The 19,560-nt window shown below is 42.6% G+C and overlaps 1 protein-coding gene across 11 annotated transcripts in view; it reads left to right on the top strand.

The window, feature by feature from the left end:
• The window catches only part of SBNO2 (strawberry notch homolog 2), a 109,201-nt gene that overhangs the window by 14,287 nt on the left and 75,354 nt on the right, over window positions 1-19,560 (top strand). For all 11 annotated transcript variants that reach the window (XM_073324658.1, XM_073324655.1, XM_073324659.1 and 8 more), the window contains 2 exons: window positions 9,107-9,331; window positions 11,582-11,664. In XM_073324658.1, the coding sequence (XP_073180759.1) occupies window positions 9,206-9,331; window positions 11,582-11,664 (209 nt within the window). In that variant the 5' untranslated portion in view covers window positions 9,107-9,205. The remainder of the gene's footprint in view (window positions 1-9,106; window positions 9,332-11,581; window positions 11,665-19,560) is intronic.

The raw sequence follows: 19,560 nt of genomic DNA, 5'->3' as shown, positions 1-19,560 counted from the left end.
CTGTTCACTGCTTGCCTTGGAGGTTCTGATGTTTCTAGGATAGACGAGATGCTTGTAGGGAATAATTCCTCTTTAATGCTTTGAGTGGCTCTTATAAGATCTTAAGATGAAAAGCTCTAACTTGCCTAAAAAATGGGGGTTATTTACTGCCAGTTTGGGAGGAGAGCCAAGGGAGGAGGAGGAATGGATTGAGTGTAAACTTGCTGAACCATTTGATTTGGGGGTTGTGGACTTCCATTGCATCTGTCCTTGGTAATGTAAAGCCTGGAACAGCAGCACAGTGCATGGAAGTGAGACAGCTGTGGCCTTGTACAAAACTTGCTCTCACTTTTGTAATTTTCCATGTGCTTTTGGGAGGCTGCTGAAACAGAAATAGCTCCCTGGGGTTGTCATCTCTTCTTGGTTTTTCATGATCAGTGTTGACCTTCATTCATAGGGTTCATGGAGTATCACTGTGAATGGCTTTAGAACCTTCTGGGAATTTAAATATGCCAGCCAGCCAGCAACTGGCCCATATCAAAGTGTGAGTGTACAGCGAGGTATTAAAAACTCTTTGCATTCACCACCCCTGGCACTTGATGTAACTGCTGTATCTTCCTCTATTTAGAACTGGAGACATTTAATGGTTCTGAAGTTGTGGCAGAGTGGCAAATGGTTTTGTTTTGTTTTTTTTTATGGCACCCACTATGCTATGCAACCACAGTCTCTGTTCAGAAAACAAACTGCGTTCCGCTGGAGGCCGGTTGGTTTTGTGGTAGCAAATCTAAAAAGTGTGTGATGTCAGGATGAAAAAGTGGATCCCTTACATGTCTCAACTTTCTGGCTTTTTTGCCTCTCTTGTGACATCCTTTTTACCTAAAACAGAGACCACCAAAGGACCATAGTACTGCAGTGTGCCAGCTTTCTCCAGTACTCAAATTTAGAAGTAAATACACAACTGCAACGATGTTTTGCATCAATTCAGGCTGATCTAGAATTGTGTGTACATGCTTGAATTTATCGGAACCAACAAAAAGCTTACGTGTATAGATAATTAAGTGTTATCCATTGTGGATCTTTAAGTTAAGTTAGATTTTCTCTAGCGGTGCACGTTACCTTTGATCTGTTTTGGGTATGTGGATGATTTCAAAGGAATTAATTTACTTTTAGTGTGGAAGACTTTACAAGGAAGTGGTTTCTAGTGGTTAGATGTCAGGATATTTGAGGTCTATGTCCAATTATACCACTGGCTTTCTGGGTGTCTTTGTACAAGTTATCTTTCTGTGCATGAGTTTCCCCCTTTGTAAAATGGAGTTATTACTCACTCTGAGGTCCTCCTGAAGAAGTCCACTATCTTAGTGCAGAATATTGTTTTGTATCTGAGAGGATTTTAGTATCTCTGGAGCTCAAAAGTTTTACAGTTCCTAAGCTGTTTTTCTTCATTTTGCTAATTGGGTACAGGCTGTTGTGTAAGAGTTTTCTGAGGGAGCTAAGTACATTTTTAGAGAAATGCACTCTATGCTGTAGAGAACCCATCAAGTGAAATGTAATGTTGCCAAGAGCCAAGACATGAGATAATGTAGAACAGACAGGGAGAATTTCTGATATTGATTTTACCCTTCATAAGTTACTGTTTGTTAGATGTATAAGTGAAGCTGTACATTTGCTACAGCTGTTACGGGAATCATGGCTTCTGATTTCCTATCAAAAGCTGTTACAAACTTTAAAAAAACCCTCTGGTGAAGAGAACAGACGTGCTATTGTAAAGGCACCAGAGTATATCGATATCTCTAAAACAGTCTCTGACTTTAACCCGTAGGTCAGTAGACCTCACCACCTCTGCCCAGTAACTGCTGAGCTTGCCTGTTTGCCTAGGAAAGGTGATCTGTAAAGAAAAAACTGTGTAAGAGCAGTAAATGGCAATCATAGAGGACCTCAGAGTTTTATGTAAATCACCCCCCCACACACACTTTTGCTTGTTTATATTAACAATATCAGGTTGCGACATGTCTGTCTGGTTGGAGGACATCGTGATGTTTGGAACATCTGGATGGGGACATCACAGGAGAATGAAATTTGAGCTGGAGGTCTCATCTCTGACATTTCATTTAGGGGCTGGGATATTGCAGCTCAGATTTCACCCTCCTAGGATGAAACCATCTATGTCCTCCAGCCCAAATCTCCCAGCCAGAAGATGGAAGTCAGGAACTTATAAAAGCAGGCAAAAAAGTTAAATCAACTATGATGTCATTTTTGCAGGGCATAAAGGAGGTCAGTAAAGAGCCCAGACAAACGACCACCTTTGCTTTGCATTTAAACTTCAACCCTCTGCTGCTGTATTCTTTTTAGATGTAACTTGTAATTCGTGTAATATCACAGGAGCATGTCAGGAACAGTAGGTAGAGTAAAAAGGAGCAAGAGGGCAACCCTGAAACCAAAAAAGAAAAGATCCAATGAACTGAAGACCACTAATGATCAGTAGCTGGGGCTTAGGGCATCTCTTCAAAATGTATCTTGGGTTACCATCTAAAACATTCCAGATATGAATTCACGCCAGCATATTCTCTGTCCCCCTCTTGCAAATTCCATTTAATAAGCTAATGCATGTGATGTATGGTGGGAGGAAGAAGTCCTTAGATGTTCTGGGGCTGCTGAAGATTGGTTAATAGATCAAGGGGACTGAAGTCCACGTAATGGCATTAGCTAGTACCCAGCATGCTAACTAAACGTTTTGGGGTATTTGCACTTGTGGACTTACGACTGTAAAATCAGAGTATGGATTTTATAGAGTAATAAAAAGAAATAATTCTGCACATGTAAAACTCTGGAAAAAGCAGGCAAGTGGAAACTGATTTAGGTGACTCCCTAACCCTAGGAAAGAGGTGTTTCTTCTACTAGCCATTAGTTAATTATCTGAATGAACTAAATGTGGTTGATAGCGTGTTCAGATAACTTGACATTATGTTGCTGACGCTACCTTGCCACTATCTAAACTCTGTTTTGGGGCAAGGTTTTGCTGTGCTCTTTCAGGAAATTTGTCCTTTTTCTAAAGGCACCTTGATTACTTTTCAGAGTAGCAGCCGTGTTAGTCTGTATTCGCAAAAAGAGAAGGAGTACTTGTGGCACCTTAGAGACTAACAAATTTATTTGAGCATAAGCTTATCCGATGAAGTGAGCTGTAGCTCACGAAAGCTTATGCTCAAATAAATTTGTTAGTCTCTAAGGTGCCACAAGTGCTCCTTTTCTTGATTACTTGGAGATTATTTTTTTTTATTTTACTGGGGTGAAAAACATTTAAAATGGGGAATAAATTCTGACAGTTATTATAATTTGTCAGACAATGGGGATGGACAAAAACCTGATTAGTTGTCTTGTTGAGGTTAGATCAGATTTCTGTAATCAGTTTAAACCTTCCCAGAAAAAGCTCTGCTTTAATTTGTTTAAGCTTACAGTTGCTTTGAGCATAACCGATCAGTTTTACTCAGCATAATTTGCGTTCTACTGTACGGCCACACCCTGCTGAGCCTGCAGCTTCTACCTGACATGGATTTATAAGGTTGCATAAACCATCTGAGTCCCAGTATGACTGCCTCTGTATTTAAAGGGAAACCTTTTAAACCACAAAGTGCTTAGCCTCTGGCAAATGATTTATTTCAGTTTGTGAGCCCCAGTCATGTGAGAGCATTTAACCATATGCCCTCAATGCTTGCATTTAGAACTGTAACTTTTTTTTATTTTTAATTTGTTAGCATGATCTTCTTTTAAAAAGTATTTGCAGATCTATTCAGAACTAGCACATTATATTGGCAGCCATCCTGAAATGGCTTTGAATAGGGTAGCACTTGCACATCCATGAAATAGCAGCAGCAAAGTCTTCAGAGGTTCTTATTATCAAGCTGGCCAGTATTATGCGGCACTCTGATCAGGGATGAGTCCTACTTAACATTTTGTGTGTGTGTGCAGGTGGTTTTATTAAATGTCCGACAGACCCAGTCCTGAAACCAGTGGGAGGGATTGCCTAAGTAGGGAATTCAGGATCCTGCAGTATGGCCAGTTCTACGCTCAAAAGTTAAGTCGACCCAGCTATGTCGTTCCGGCATGTAAAAAAAATCTACACCCCTGAATGTACTTAAACTGACCTAACCCCTGGTGTAGATAGTGCTAGGTCGACGGAAGAAGTCTTCCATAGACCTAGCTACTTCCTCTCAGGGAGGCGGATTAGTTTATGCAAACGGGAGAACCCCTTCCGTCACTGTGGTGAGTGTCTACGCTGAAGTGCTACAGCATTTCAAGTGTAGACAAGCCTTAAGATTCCATCAGCAGCAGGAAATGTTATTAAAAGTGTGTTACAGTAAACGTGCAATGTCTGGACGAATCCCTTGCAGACCTTGCTAATATTATTGCAATGAAAAACAGTGTTTACAGAGGAATACATTATTTCTTATCTGTATTGCAGCAGTGCCTAGAGGCCCTGATCAAGTTTTGAGTTCCCGTCTTGCTAGGAACTGTACATACTTACAATGAAAACATGATCTTTGGCCCAAAGAGCATATAATCTAAGTATTACTTTGAAAAAATAAAACAATGATTTTTCCTTTGTAGCCTATCAAATTGTAGCTCTTTCATAAAGTGTTGGAAAGTTCCATGAAGTCTTGGCACAAAGCATGTGTTAAAATAATGTTTTGATTTCTGGACAAATAACTATATGCTTAGTGATAGAATTTCAATATAGAAATTGGAGCTTCAGCAGGTTTGTATTGGGGGATGAAGCACAGCCTGTTTGATAATTGGCCTACTACAAATTCAAACTCCCACATATTTGTGTGGGTGATATATTTAAAGGGACCCCTTTCACTTGAAATCTAGTTGGGTTTAAAAACATGAGCTAAAAGTCATTTCAGTTATTACACCTGCCTCAGTTAATGTTTGTGGATTTACAACCCTAGGTTTTCATAGCTTTTAAAATATTTTTCTCTCCCCTGCTGCTGTGTAATCGGTTTCCCAAGAGTTGTCAGATATGTAAAATAAACTAAAAACATGGGGAGTACTTTTTCTCTGTTACCATAATCTTTGTTGGGGGGAAAAATAATCAGGCAGTGTAAATGTAAGTGAATATATTTGTGTGAATTTGAGTGCTTGCAGAGAATACTGATGGTCTCTCAACTCTTTACCCACAGAACAGCTACTACATCCCTAGTAGCCTTGCAAGCTCCCCAGCTGTGTTGCAATGCTTCTTGGAGAAACCATCTAGTTCACTTTCCATATCCATAGACCTCTGTGTGCCAAAGAGGCTGCCAGTTCATGCCCATTGTGGTACTAGTGGCAGAGGGGATGGAGTTAAGCTGTGGACTCCTGTCTATTGTATTTCAGCTGGGCACGGTAGCTTCTCATCACTATTGGTCTAGGCTGGATTTAAATGAATAACCTGGAAATGCATTTTTCTAATCTATTATCAAGCCCTTTAGCCATCCAGTCGTCTTCAGTCTCGGCTTTTTTAACAAATAGGGTTGAGAAAAGAACGGTCCTTGTAGTCAAATATGGGATTGTCATTACAACTATTTTGGGGTACAGGTTTGCTATAAAATCATGGTGGAGCAATTCATATCCTAAATGCATGGATTATTGACTTTTAACTTCGAACTAACATTATACAAGTGTGAGCCCTTGAGTCTCTCTAGGTTTCAAAATACACTTTGCTCTCCCAGCTGACTGACGAGCCCTGTTCCAAGAGGTGTCCTGCCATGGATGCTACACAAAGTCAAGTTCACTTCACTGTCTGTTACAAATGCAGGAATAAATTTGCCAGCTGAAATTTGTCACTTATTTTTAAAGGGATGCAGTTGAGTCAGAAAGGATTTTAAAAAATGTCTCATGTTACAAATGACACCTTTAAAGGATCAAAACTGAACATTTAAGAACTCTCTTACTTTCTGTGCTGTTTAGTTTTTCTGCTTTACTCAGCTTGGACAGTGAAAATGCACTAGTTAGTTTCACTTCTCAAGTTCTCGTGCACCAGCCCACTGCTGCAATGTTCAGGCAGCAAATGCTGCAGGATAATGTGTTGTGGTTTTTGGGTGTTGGTGTGGAAGGGAGGGAGGAAACGAAAGGGCAAAAAAGTCATATTGAAATCAAAAAGAAATTGTGGAAATCTCTCTTGCTCCTAGGTTTTTCTAAATGTTTGCTTTAACCATAACATTATTGGTATCTGAATTAAGCCAAATTAGACCTGAGTGTGCCCCTTTAAGCCTGCAAGAGCAAATGGACAGTCTAGCAAAAAAGGTAGTTGATAGTGTCCTTTCCAGTTACTTTACAGGTGCTGAAAATCATTTGGATTCTGCCTAGCTGTTCAGGATTAATTTCTGTCACTGAATTGGAGGTCATGGTATGGGCACATTAGTAGTCCTTAACTGGTGACAAATGGGATGATGCAGTTTTAGTGAGTAAATCTGTTTAAGAAGAAATTGAGTCCCATGGTCAATATTTTCTGCATCAGACATTGTATAGGACTGATTTAGGAGGGGGGGGAAATCTCAGGTATGTACTTTGCCTTTTTTCTGGTGATTTTGGGGTTCTGGCCGCTGTGCTGCATAGCTGTTACTCATCAGTAGGATACTCAGAAAGGAAATCTCCACTTGTCACTTCTTCCGAAGCAAGATAATATGTGACAATAAAATACCACATGTAGCTTTTAGTAGGTGAATATTTGAGCGAGAAAGAAAGTGAGATAAATTGAACTGGGTTGAGATACTGGAAATGAGGGTAACAGATTTACACAATCATTGGTGTGACTCAGGTTGGCCAGTCAATTACAACTGTGGTAATTACTAGAAGAGGGGTATAGTCCAGTTGCCATGGAAATCAGTTTTTCTGTTAACTTCAGGGAGAGTACTCTCAGCCCCGTCTGGATAGGTGGTGAAAGGTCATTTGACTTGGCCCTAAAGAGTAGATGTATTTAAATGAAGGTCGCTGAAGATGAGTGACTATTGGAGTAGTGAAAAGAGAGGAGCAGAGAGGGTTTATTAACAGACTCTTCCAGTAATAGGCATAGTAAGAGAAATAGAGGGGAAGCTACACTTAGGGATGGGAAATGAGGTTATCCAATAAAACATGTTTATAGTCTACTTTTTAACCCCTTTTTTGGCTCTTTCTCCTTGTTTCTTTCTTTCCTCCTGATGGAGCATCTCAAGGGAAACTAGTGTAGGGCTAGAGAACATGATTATTAAAATGCCAGTGGCCAGTCTACACTGGTGGCAGGCAACGCATCCATGAATACAAGAGAAATGCCAAACGTAGACAAGGTCGTTGATTGATACCAAGCCTACGCTAGCTAGGAAATGGTCTAGCTCAGGGTATGTCTACGCTGACAACCCTACAGTGGCACCCTGCATCTCTTCATAGAATCTCAGGGTTGGAAGGGACCTCAGGAGGTCATCTAGTCCAACCCCCTGCTCAAAGGGTAACCCTAGCTACGCTGAATGGAGGAATTCTCCTATCAGTGTAGGTAATCCACCTCCCCGACAGGTGGTGAAATTCTTCCATCCTCCTAGCACTTGTCTATCCCAGGGGGTTCGGTCAGTATTGCCACGTGGATTTTTCACACTCCTGAGAGAAGTAGCTATACTGATGTAAAATCCTAATGTAGACTAGGCCATAGTAAACCTAGAGGCCCTTACAAGCCTCAGAACAGCCTTCTTCCTTATCCTCTTGGGACCCAAATTAGCTGTTTTTTTAATTAGGTCGGACTTTGAAGGAAAAGAGGGCTCCTTACTTTTAAGGCCTTGCAGTGTCTTTATGAAGTTCCTTTATATCGTGTGCCTTTAGTTGTAGCCTGGGAACTTAAATTCATAACTTTGCTAGACACTAAAAATCATGGATTCAGTAAGGGCACAGGATTTATAATTCATTACACCAATTTGTAACCCACTGACCTCATGTATCCTGCAACTGTGAAAGGATTGAGTCTGGTATGCACAGGTTTTAATATGTATTCTAATTACTGATCATTCGGGTCTGTCCCAAATTGACTTTGTGGACTTTACCCAGGGCCCTGCCTTGCATTTTAGCTGCTTTCCAAGAATGTGAGTTTGCCACATTGCCCATCAGTGGAGAGCAAGCGCTTGCCTCTTGTGCCATACAAAGATGAGCAAGTATTGCAAAATCAGAGAAATTTCACAATTGGATTAGATTCTCAGCTGTTCAGAATCTCAGTTTTTTAAAACCCTCCTGTGTGTGAAATAGACTTTGGGGTGTAACAGTACTTTCCAAATGCTTTGCTGCTGTTTTGAGTGAAAATTGCGAGCCCTGTAGGGTGCATCTTCATTTGGAAAAAAGGTGTGTTCTTAACTTGTGTTAGCTAACATGTGGTAACCAACTACGATCTTAGTGAAGACAAGGCAGTTAGTATTTTAAGATGAGTTCCCCAGTCTAGGTGAATCTTAGGCTCCCTCATAGTAACTCAATCTGTTAACACTTGTGAAACCTACAAACTGCTTTGTCTTTACTGGGATTTTGCCTCATGTTAGTTACCATGTTAGCGACCTCAGGTTAAAAACAGACGTAGTCAGGACTGTCCTAAGGGGGTGTGGGACCTGGGACATAGGCGCTGAGTTTCTATCTGCTGGAGGGTGGTTCCCCCCGGCTCCGCCCAGGCCCCATCCCCCACTCCATCCCCTCCCCTGAGCACACTGCACCCTTGCTCCTCCCCACCTAGCGCAGAGTCCAGATGCCCCAAAACAGCTGATTGGTTGTAGATGCTGGAAGGGAGAGGGAGATGCTGGTCGGCGGGGCCCGCTGGTGGGCAGGAGGCGGCTCTGGGGGAAGAGGGAGGTTGGTAGGGGGGCTCCTTCTTCCCCTCCCCCTACCCCCCACTGACTTCTGTCTCACCTCCCTGCCCACCTTCTCAGGAAGCATGGGGCCCCCCCAGAGTGCAGGGCCTGGAGCAGTTGCCCTGATTTGCCATACCCTAGGGACGGCTCTGCACCTGGTGAAGACAAGGCCTTAGACTTTATGGTGGAGTAGGGGACTCTATGCAGCCTGACCTCCACGTGCTGGTCTCCTAATTAGATGGGGCTAGCTGCATTTCCTCCCACTTTACAAACTGACAATAGGTATTTCTTTTCTCTCCTAGGCCATGCTGCAGGGTGAAGAGCACAGATAAAGAACCTTCCACCACTCCTTAGAATAGTCCCACCAGCCCTGACAACTTCATGCTGCAGGAGACAGCCTGATGCCCTCAGCACATCCTGCCATGGACGGAGGGAAGAACTTTCCACAGCATGAACACCAGCAGTCAGGCAGTACATTATACAGTATGCCGAACCTCCAGACCCAGCTCAGTGTACCTGCCATGGAGGTGAGGGTCCTGTCAGGTTAGCATGGAAATGATTGGATTTGGGAGCTTTTGCCAGGGGCGGGGTCACAGCAATGTTGAAATCTTGGAAAACAAAGTAAACGTTTACAGTTTCTATTTGGTAAATTGGCTTTCCAGGCTGTTGTCCAGTGGTATAAAGTATTTATTTTAGTGCTAGACATTTGAAGCAGCAGCTGCCACAATCCATGTTGACTTTGAAGTTGGGAGGAAAAGCAAGATTGTGACTGAAACGACATAATTTTAAAGTCCATTATATTGCAACCTGCTAGGGCAAGAGATGAAGAGTCGAAGCTGGATTACCAGCTTTCCATTTGTTTCTACCCCTGCTGGCTATCAAAGTACTGGATCTTAAAAGTGTCACTTGTAGCTGTGTCTTTTCTGACACTGTTACACGACTGAATAGTATTTTATTAGGATTTACAGTCTCCAAGCAGGATTGGGTCCTGTACCAGGTCGCAGACTCACTGGTGCGGCACCTCCTGCTGGTTAGTCTGGGAATTTAGCTCTTTTCCAGCCCTCCGAGCACCTCCTGTTGACCGGTGTCCCTCCCGGATCTCAGTGCCCTTTACCTTGCGGTTCTGCCCCCAGCAGTACCCCCACACTCTGGATCTCCCCTTCCAAGGGAACCCCCTCCCGCTATACCCACCTTGCCTCAGTGGCTACTGCCAGTCATCATCTAGCCCCCTTTCTGTAGGGCAGACTGTAATGGCCACTCATCACTGGCAAGGGAGTTGGACCTGCTGCCTTTGCCTATCCCCAGGCTGCACCTCTGCAGCCCCAGTACCTGCTTAAGCCTTTAACAAAGCCCCAGCCTGGGGCGTTGCCAGGCTGGAGCTCCCCAGCTCCTCTTGCCCTTCCCCAGCACTGCTGTGCTTCAAGTACCCTGTGCTCCCAGGCAGCTAGGTCCTTCCCACTCCAAGGCTGGAGTGAGACACTGAACCAGCTCCTCCCTCGCAGCCCTCTTATCAGGGCCAGCTGAGCCCTGATTGAGCTGGCCACACCTGTGGTCAGCTACTCAGTCAGCTTCCCTCAGCTGTTCTTGCTCCTCTTACCTCAGGAGTGGGGCCCCGCTACTGGTCCCTATTGTGACCTGCTGTACAAACCTATGATTTTTTAAAAAAAGCCCCTCCCCTAGATAGCTTTACAATCGAAACAGAGTGTCCCTTGGGCACCAGTACTCTTTTGTCTCTGATTATAACTAATGGCTGCTGCTTTCCTGAAGTTTGTACCCATCTTAGTCTGGCTACATGGAGGCATTCAGCACCTGCTGCATAGCTGGGGAAGTTGGGCGTAAACAATTTTGAGGTCAGCTTTAAACCGATGTGAACTCTTAATGTTTTCAGAGAGCACCTGCCCTCACAAAATCAGACACTCTATAGATGACTTAAGTCAGGCCCCCAAAATGAGACACTTCGAATTACTAGTCACTTTTGAAATTATTGGCCTTTGAAAACCTCTAGAAACGATCATATTTTTTTCACTCATTTCTCCGAATTGCAGCCCATTCAACATGCTGCAACTAAAATCATGTTCCTTGCCTGCCACTCCAATCACCTCTTTTTCTCTCTCTCTCTCTCACGCAGCCTGGAGTCCCTGCATTGACTTCCTTTCTCTCCAGATCAGGTGTAAATTCTGTAGCTAAACAGTTACAACTCTGGGTCTGGGTTTTGCCCTTATATGGACATAGAAATAATAATTAAAAAAACAACTACCTTGTTTTCTTGTACAAGTCAATGCCACTTTGGTCAGTGAACAATTGACAAAGGAGATTAATGTCAGTAGTTGAAAGATGACACAATATCCTGTTAGCGTTGTGCTTATGTTGGAGCCTCACGCTGAAATAGAACTTGCCATTGGTACTGAAAGCAGCTGGGGAGCAGTAAATGTAGCTGTCTAGGTATAAACCTGCCCCGACTCACTCCAGGTTAGCCAAGGCAGAGTCCAATTTCTACAAAGTTTGTGATTAACTGGGTAGGCGGGGAGAATAACCTATGAGGATAATGACCCCAAAGCTCTTCCTGGAATAAGTAAGAACGCAGCAGGTTTGCAAGTCAGACGTGGTGTGTGGCGTTAGACTAACCACTTGTGAACGATTAAAAACCATCACTGTTTGTTGCATGCAGGGAGAGGAGGGGTCACAGGACAAGGCTTGAATTCTGAGCTACCAGTGTGATTTAGCAGAGTTGCAGTTTTCTGATGCTGGAATTTTTCTCGGTATTGTTGTGCTTTCAGAACTCGATGCTGGCTCCTGATTGGTGGAATCCCTTCTATTCATCTGTCCCTTTCTCAACTCCATCTTTTCCAAGTGAAAACCAGTAAGTGCTGTTTATATAATTCCCCTACATATGTGCACACCCAATGATTCAACTGTTTCTTCAGTGCTTTCTTCGTTTACTTTTTGTTTCATTAATTTATGGGGAAATAATGGCATCTCACAGTGTTTGTGGCATTTCACAAACTGCTACATCTTGGAAAAGAAAAGAAACAGCCTTTGTGAAGACATGGGAAACTTTGACTTTGCGTAAGCTTTTAAACTGATTTAGGGGAGTAAAGGCCTTGTTAGAGTCTAGATTTGTTACACTAATGGAGTTAATAAAATACACCATTAATACAATCTGGCTATACTAATATATCATAGAGGCCTGTAGCTTTATATGGCCAGTGCAGGGAAGAAGGAAGTTATTTCTGCTCTGAGGAAGGTAGAGTGACACATTTGTGGATGAAGCAATATTAAAAGCTATGGTAGGAAGCTAATAATTCTTAGTAGTATCAACCCTGCTGAATTAAGCTTTCATTTTAAGTTGCTAGCATGTTTATATTCAAAATGCACATGCCATATAACTAACTGTGAAAACCAGAGCATATCAAGATCACAAGCTTTGCTAGTAACCTCATTACTAATCCTGCAAGGTGTGCAGTGGTGAGAAGTATGAGCTGATGTGAGAAATTGTAACTTCCTCCTGAGTAAATCCCCACCACCTGCATACACCCTGCATAGCTTCAGCCTGTGAAAGGCACAGCTGTAACGTTTTCAGTAAACTTTGCATACAAACAATTGCCCTTCCTATGGGAGAATTCTGCCTTATATTTTTCCTTATAGATTCACTGGAAAACCTCCTGTTCAGTACCTTGAAGATAAGTGCTTTGAATAAAGATGTGTTGAATGTTCTCTGTCTGCTCTAGATCAGTCTGAGCCCCTGTGAATACCACTCCCCTCTTGGTCACAAAACTATGCACATTTATCCGCCTGAGTAAGAAGGATACCAGCTATGATGCACCTTTGGGATTTTCTCAGTTTGGGGGTCTAGTAGCAGGGAGAAGTGTTAGCAGCAGTGCATTATGCCACCACAAAAAGGATCAGAGCTTAGACTGAGAGACTCTGACCAGTGAGTATTGGGAAAAGGTGTGCAGGGACATCATGTTGCTTTCTGTCACATCTAGTGAAAGGAAGGAGTGGCATAGATGGGGACTAGGGTGAGCTGCATCTGTCCCTTGTTTCCCTTGGGAGGGTTGTTTTGGGCGGCGGAGAGGGGCTAATGGAAGAAAAGTACAGTCAGGCTCCCAAAGTTGAGTAAGGTTGTTAACTTTTGGGATAGACCCTTGGGCGTAGTTCAGGGGTGTGAGGACTTAGCCCAGCCCCCCATCTGAAGGATTTGAATGTCTCGATAGGCAAACAGAAAGATCCTTTCTAATTAGCCTTCCCTTTCTGGTGTTAGGCTGTGGGTTTACTTACACTTTATTTTAAAACTTGCTTCAGTGAGTTTCAGAACTCCGGTCTACAGACTTGGGCTTGCACTATGGTGCTAAAAACAGCAGTGTAAACATTGTGGCTCAGGCTGGAGCTCAGGTTTTGAAACCTTCCCCACGCCCCGAACCCCCATGTTTCAGAGGTCAGGCTCCAGCCCAAGCCTGAATGTCTACACAGCTGTGTTTAGCATCATAAAGTGAGCCCCATGAGCCCAAGCCTGTTGACCTGGGCGCTGAGACTCATGGCCGGGGGTTTTAAATCACATACCCTGTGACTCCCAACCTAGTCACCAGCCATGAGAATCCAGCTACTCTGTTCGGATAACACTAGTGTTATCTCCCTTGTTTTTCTTTCTGCTTTTGTCTGCCATCCCCATCCCACCTCAGTGTGGGAAACAAAATAGCCAGCAACCATGAGGTGAACTGCATTATAAAGCAGATTTTGCTAAATGGTTACCAAAAATCTGTTGTGCATGTGGTGGAAGTTATTCAGCCTTGTTAGTTACTCCTCAAAGCAGGAATTTGGGCAGGAGTGGTGGGATAAGTTCAGCCTCTTTGCTCTTAGCCAGGCTGTCTGCGTAATTGGAAGAGGGTGTGCTTTTTTTTTTAAGATGATTCCTGTAAATTACATTTTCTGTATCCTCAAGGGAGCTATAAAAGAATTTCTGTTTTGCTGTATGGAACCACAGACTGAGATGCAATTTATCTATTGTTTTTTCCCTTCTGTTTGATCATTTGCTGTCTTTTTATCCTTCACTTTCTCCCTGTTCAGTGCTAGTACTCACTATTCACATCCACCATGCTGGCGATGTTATTGTTATGGCCCTGATCCTGCCAAGACTTAAGCACATGCATAACTTTACATGCAAGAGTAGTCCCAGTGATGTAATAGGATTCTTATCACATGTAAAGTAATACACGTACCTGAGTCTTTTCAGGATTGGGAGCCTATAATAGCGTTTATTTGGAAGAGGATGTTAAAGTTAAGGGTGTAGAATGGTTTCAGTTTTAGCTTCCTATCTTAGTATTCTCATAAGATATCAAAAAATTCACCTTTCAGGTGAAATTTTCCATTATTTTATTCCATATAAAGGAGACACTTAAAAAAAACAAAAAAAGAGAAAATCTGGAGCAAACTCTGTAGCAGGTTAGCAAGGTGCTTGTATATGGGAAATATGTTTTTTGCTGGAGAGGAAGAAAATGACCACACTTGTGTGATTACGCAATTTTCAGGCAGTTCTTTTCCCCAAATGTAGATGAACTCACTGAGCATTTACTAAATTTTTAAAGTTGCCTGTTTTGGTACTGTGTGTGATGGGCATGCGCAATAGAAACTTTGATTGTTCCATCTTACACACTGCTCACTTACTTATTTAATTGCAACTGCTGTGTCCTTACACTTTTCTTTAAAAACAATCTACAATGTTAAAAAAAAAAGTTAATGAAACATTGCATTCAAAGAGTTAAAATGGCAAAGTCAAGGAAATACAAGCCAAGGTACTGGCAGTAGCACTAACTTGGCCAAATTGAACATGTGCCATGTTTTTCTTATTAAATGTATAGATTAATGTATTACTGTTCAATGTATAGTCCCAAACATACAGGATGTACAGTCTGGCCAAGCTGATGTTACTACTGGAATCTTAAAAGGACACTGGCAATATGATAATGGCTCATTTAGATCACCCTTTAAATGTATGGTAGCAATTAAAAAAAAATTTGATTTCTCTCTGCTTTCCTGTTAGAAGGGACTTTTGGATGGATCTGAGAGCAATATCAACAAGCAAGCTCAGGCCAGTCGCTCCTCCCACCTGTCTGTCTTTCTTTCTGTGCACACACCTATTTGCTGCCTGTCCAACTTCATTTTCAGCTCTGTTGCTGTCACTGGTAACTCCCTGGTGCAGGTTCTGTGAGAGGTCATGGTGGCATCAGTATAGCAATGAACTCACTAGGCACAAAAGTGCTGTCAAATGAGCAAAGTAAACCAACTGAAACAAAGGAGGAAGGACAATAAAACCTTTCCTCTAATCTGTCAGTGATGATATTCTTAGGGAGGTGAACTGTAATGACAGTAGGTACATCACAGTCAGTGAGATTATTAAGTAGCTGGTGTCCCTTTCACCTTTCTAATTTCCTTCTTTTTTTTTGCAACAATAACTCTGCAACTTCAGTATTGCATTAATGTATTTTGCATTTTAATTTATATGGCATTGTAGTTGAAAAGCCCCTTGTTAAACAGTGAAAAAGACAAAAATTGATAAAAAAGAAAACCAGTATGGTGGACCCCTCTCTGTTGCCACAGACTCCATGTGGGAGGAGTCTCATTTGCCAGTGGCTGTATTTAGATATGGCTTGTTCTCATAGCAACAGCTTTGTTTGAAGCAGGTTCTTCCAGTTTCTTGTAAGTACTTAACTTTTATAGTACAAAGAATTTGGTTTAACAAGAGGTAGCAAAGTTTGCACCTTTATTCAGAACTTTCTTAGCCCACAAAAAATTACAATATGATAAAAATTAGTCTTGTAAAATGCTGAACAAGGCAGATCAAGAGGATCCTACATAGGGAAAATGTTTATATGTACAGTATTTCTAAGGCAGTGATCCCTCTAATAGCTGAGCTCCCGTTCCAATAATAGGCTTGATACTTTCCTCTCATCAGTGTAAATCTGGAGTAACCCTATTGATGTCCGTGGTGTTACATGTGTATAACTCCACTGTTGTCAGCTGAGTTACACTTCTGTGAATGATTGGAGAATCAGGCCCCGTATGTTTAGCAGACAGCATTTCTCAAATTTTGGAACAGTGCTTTCCTCCGTGACTCCCCCACACCAGTCTGAATGTGGGATAACAGTGGTTGTAATAATACATTATAAAACAAGCTCAGAAGAAGCATTAATTGCAATCTAACAGTGAAGAGGAAAAGGGCTGAGGGCTTGTCTATACTGGAAGCTGTCGCGCATCTGGTGAAGACTCTCTCTGCTGGCGGGAGAAGTTCTCCTGTCGACATGACACTGTCCACACTGGCGCTTAGGTCGGTGTAATTTATGTCGCGCAGGGGGGTGGCTTATTCACACCCAAGAGTGACATAAGTTATACTGACAAAACCTGTAGTGTAGACAAGCTCTGAGATGAATGCCAAGGCAGGCGTGGTTTCCATGGCCTAGGCCCTGTACCAGCAAAGGGCTAATCACTTGCGGATGACAGACTCCCTAAAAGGAGGCTGTAATGGCAAAGCACAAAAGTCCGATGAGATGCAAAGAATAAGGTCTCAAATATAGCCAGAGCATGCCCCAGTAAAGCTTCAAATACCAAGAGGACATCTGGTCCATCACTTTTTATAGACAGCTGGTATAAAGAATAATATCCCAGTAAGTTTTGCTGCAGCCTGCTTAAGCTGCCAGGTGACTGAGAACCTGCTGGTGGAAGGAATTGCAGCATTGGGCACTGAATCATTTACGAGACAGATACCTGTAGACTCTGTTCTAGCATGCAGGCTCTGCTAACAAGAACCTAAGTTTCAGAAAGACGGAGGAACCGATCAGAAGTTTAAACAACAAATTCTCTTGTTGGAGATAGTTGTAAAGACAGGGCCATTTCACTATGAGCTGCGCTTACATCAAATGACCTGGGTAAGTTAAAGTGCATCTTAGTTCAATGTGTCCAAACTGTACAACTGCCCCCAGTGTTTAGGGTTGGTGGGCAGTGAGAAAGCCATCTCATTTCTTGCTCTTCTATAAAGTACTTGGTGTGTATGGAGACCCATCTCCTTCCCAGATGTCTGCATCTAGATATCGGTTAAGCCTCATCTGAGTCCACAGCCTAAGTCTTCCTTGATTGTGTCCAGTAGCTTATTTGTATCTGTCCTTAGAATGTAGATTTTTTCTCAGTCATCACTCAGTTTAGCTGGGATAAATCTCTCTTTAAAATGTATCCATCAGACCTGTCTCTGGGCACATTTACACTGTTCTTAAACCAATACAAAATTAACTAACCAATGTCAACGTAATAAATTAATTAAGCTATGCATATTAATGTAACCCCAACCACCCCCGATGCAAATGTCTGAGTTGACAAATGGTCTTTGTACTGTGCTCTCAAAGTCAATAGGCTTGGGCTCTATCAAACCGAGAGGAGAAGCAAATTCCAGAATTGAAAGCTCTCTGCTGCAAATGCCCTATTCCCTACTCATTCAAATCAAGGGATTGTAGCAAGAGCACATCAGCCAGTCTGAGCTTGATAAAATCAAAAGATTCATAGAGAGGTTCTCGATTTCCAGCTCGTAGTATCGTAGATCTGAGAGATGAAAGAAAGGCACCAGGCCATCTTATTTCTTCAGCAAGGGCAAGCTTGTTCTCCATAGTAATATGTAGTGCTTGGTCTGTTTATCAAAAACAATGTGCTCAGCTGTACCCAAGACAGAAAAAATAGACTGTCCCTGCCTGGCAGTAGTAAAAGATACACACAAGATGGGGCAGGGATACCCTGGGAAGTTCCAGAGATGGGGTTTACTTGGTCGGTAGTAATCTTATTTTGAATGTCTCAAATGGCTAGTTTCCTCCATTCTTCCTTGGAGGAAATGTTCCACTTTTAAATACATCCTAGGTTCATAAGATAGGTTTCTTGTAGCCAAATCTTTGGGCATTATCTGAGTAGCTCTGTGTAGGGGGAGGAGTAGAATCTTATTTCCATAACTTGTATCCATTTGAAAGGAGAACACTCAGGTCAGTCTGTATGTATCGCTTTCCCTGCTTGTTTGGATTAAGCTGTTTGTTTTAAGTGTGAGATGCTAACCTTCCTTCTCTTTTGTCTGTCCAGTTTCAGTGGAGGTGATTAGATGTCCCCAAAATAGAAGGTGGCTATACAAATTGTAATCAGCCAATAGGTATGGTAGCTTCTGGCTTGACCTGTTATGTGTTTGGGAGATGGAGTATAGTAATTATGCTGGTGTTGGTTGCAGCTCCACAGTTCAAGAGGAGTGCTGTTCTGTACCTAAGGCAGGGATGGAACCTTTGAAGAATACAGTGGATCGTCTCCAATCTTACAGCATGTACTCTGGGTTCAGAAAGAATTTTCAGAGAATTTTCAAGTAAATGGGTTAGTAGTTTGAGTTTAAAGGCCCGGTTGTCATTAATCTTAAAATTCAGCACCTGGTGCTCATTTTCTTCAGCCCAAAGAAATTATTATGGAATAACACTCTTCAAACTTTCCATATAGTTCAAATGTACTGAAATCTCAGTGTGAGCCACATTTGAATAAATTAGGTTTTAATTCAGTCAACTTATAAACGGTTGTAGCTAATTGTTATGATTATACAAATTAGTCAGGGCCAGACCAGTAGCACATGTCATTTTAAATGCAAGCACTGAAGCTAATATGCATGGTCCAATTGCATTACTTGAAATGAGTCAGTGGAGTGAAGGGGCTGTACATGTGTGTCAGGGTCTCACTGATAGATGACTTGAACCCAACTGTCACTCGATTGGCCCCAACTGTCATTGGCCCTAAAGGTTCCATGGCTGTGTGCTGGCTTCTGTGTTTCATTGCAGAGTGTCTTGCTCAGGTGGAACGGATCAGGTTAGTCAGACTGACTCCTGCTGGGCAAGGTGGTTTCTGTGGGGAGCAAGGGGGAAAGAGGAGATTGTATATGTCCCATGATTCTTTCCCCTCTGCCCTATTACCCTTACAGAGAGCTTACCTTAAGGGACTTTTCAAGTCACACAGATGAGTGGCAGAACCAGGAACTGAACCCAGAGCTCGGGAAGCAATGTGATATAGTGGATAGGGCACAGGGTTGGAAGTCAGGAGTCCTGAATTCTAATCCTTGGTCTGCTACTGACCAACCGTATGCCCATATGCAAGTCACTTACCCTCTCTGCTTCTATTTTCCCTCCCACCCTTTGACTGTCTTGACTACTTATACTGTCAGCTCTTTGGGGCAGGAACTGGCTCTCTCTCTCTCTGTGTATAGCACCTAACACAGTGGGGCCTTGATCTTGGTTGGGACCTTCAGGTGCAGCTGTTATCCAAATACTAACATCCTGAATCACAACCTAGTACCTTAACACAAGACCACCCTTCCTCTCAACCCCCCCTTCACTACAGTGATTTTAGGTTATGTTTCATCAGTTGAACCTTGGGTCAAGATCAAGCCACAAGTAAAGTGCCTGTCAGCCTAGCTCCTAGCAGATATGAGGCAGACATCAATTTTCTATGTATATAGTGTATGCTAGGGTGAGGATGCACATTGGAGTTGAGGTGCATTGACAGTCACATCTGGGAAACCTTGCCTGGCACCTGCCCATAGTGTGCTTTGCTTTAATGAATTTCTACTAGAAAGGAAATTGAAATCTGGCTTTGATTTACAGAAATCTTCCCTATTCCTCACCTCAGTAGCATGCGCCTTGGCATGAAAGCGATGTCAGAGTGGCTTGCATTGGGAAGTTTTTTCTTTTGTCGTAGTCAACTG

This window comes from Lepidochelys kempii, chromosome 25, assembly GCF_965140265.1.
Source record: "Lepidochelys kempii isolate rLepKem1 chromosome 25, rLepKem1.hap2, whole genome shotgun sequence".
Classification (NCBI taxonomy): Eukaryota; Metazoa; Chordata; order Testudines; family Cheloniidae; genus Lepidochelys; species Lepidochelys kempii.
Note: the sequence above shows the minus strand (reverse complement) of the source record. Positions and strands in the feature narration are given on the sequence as shown.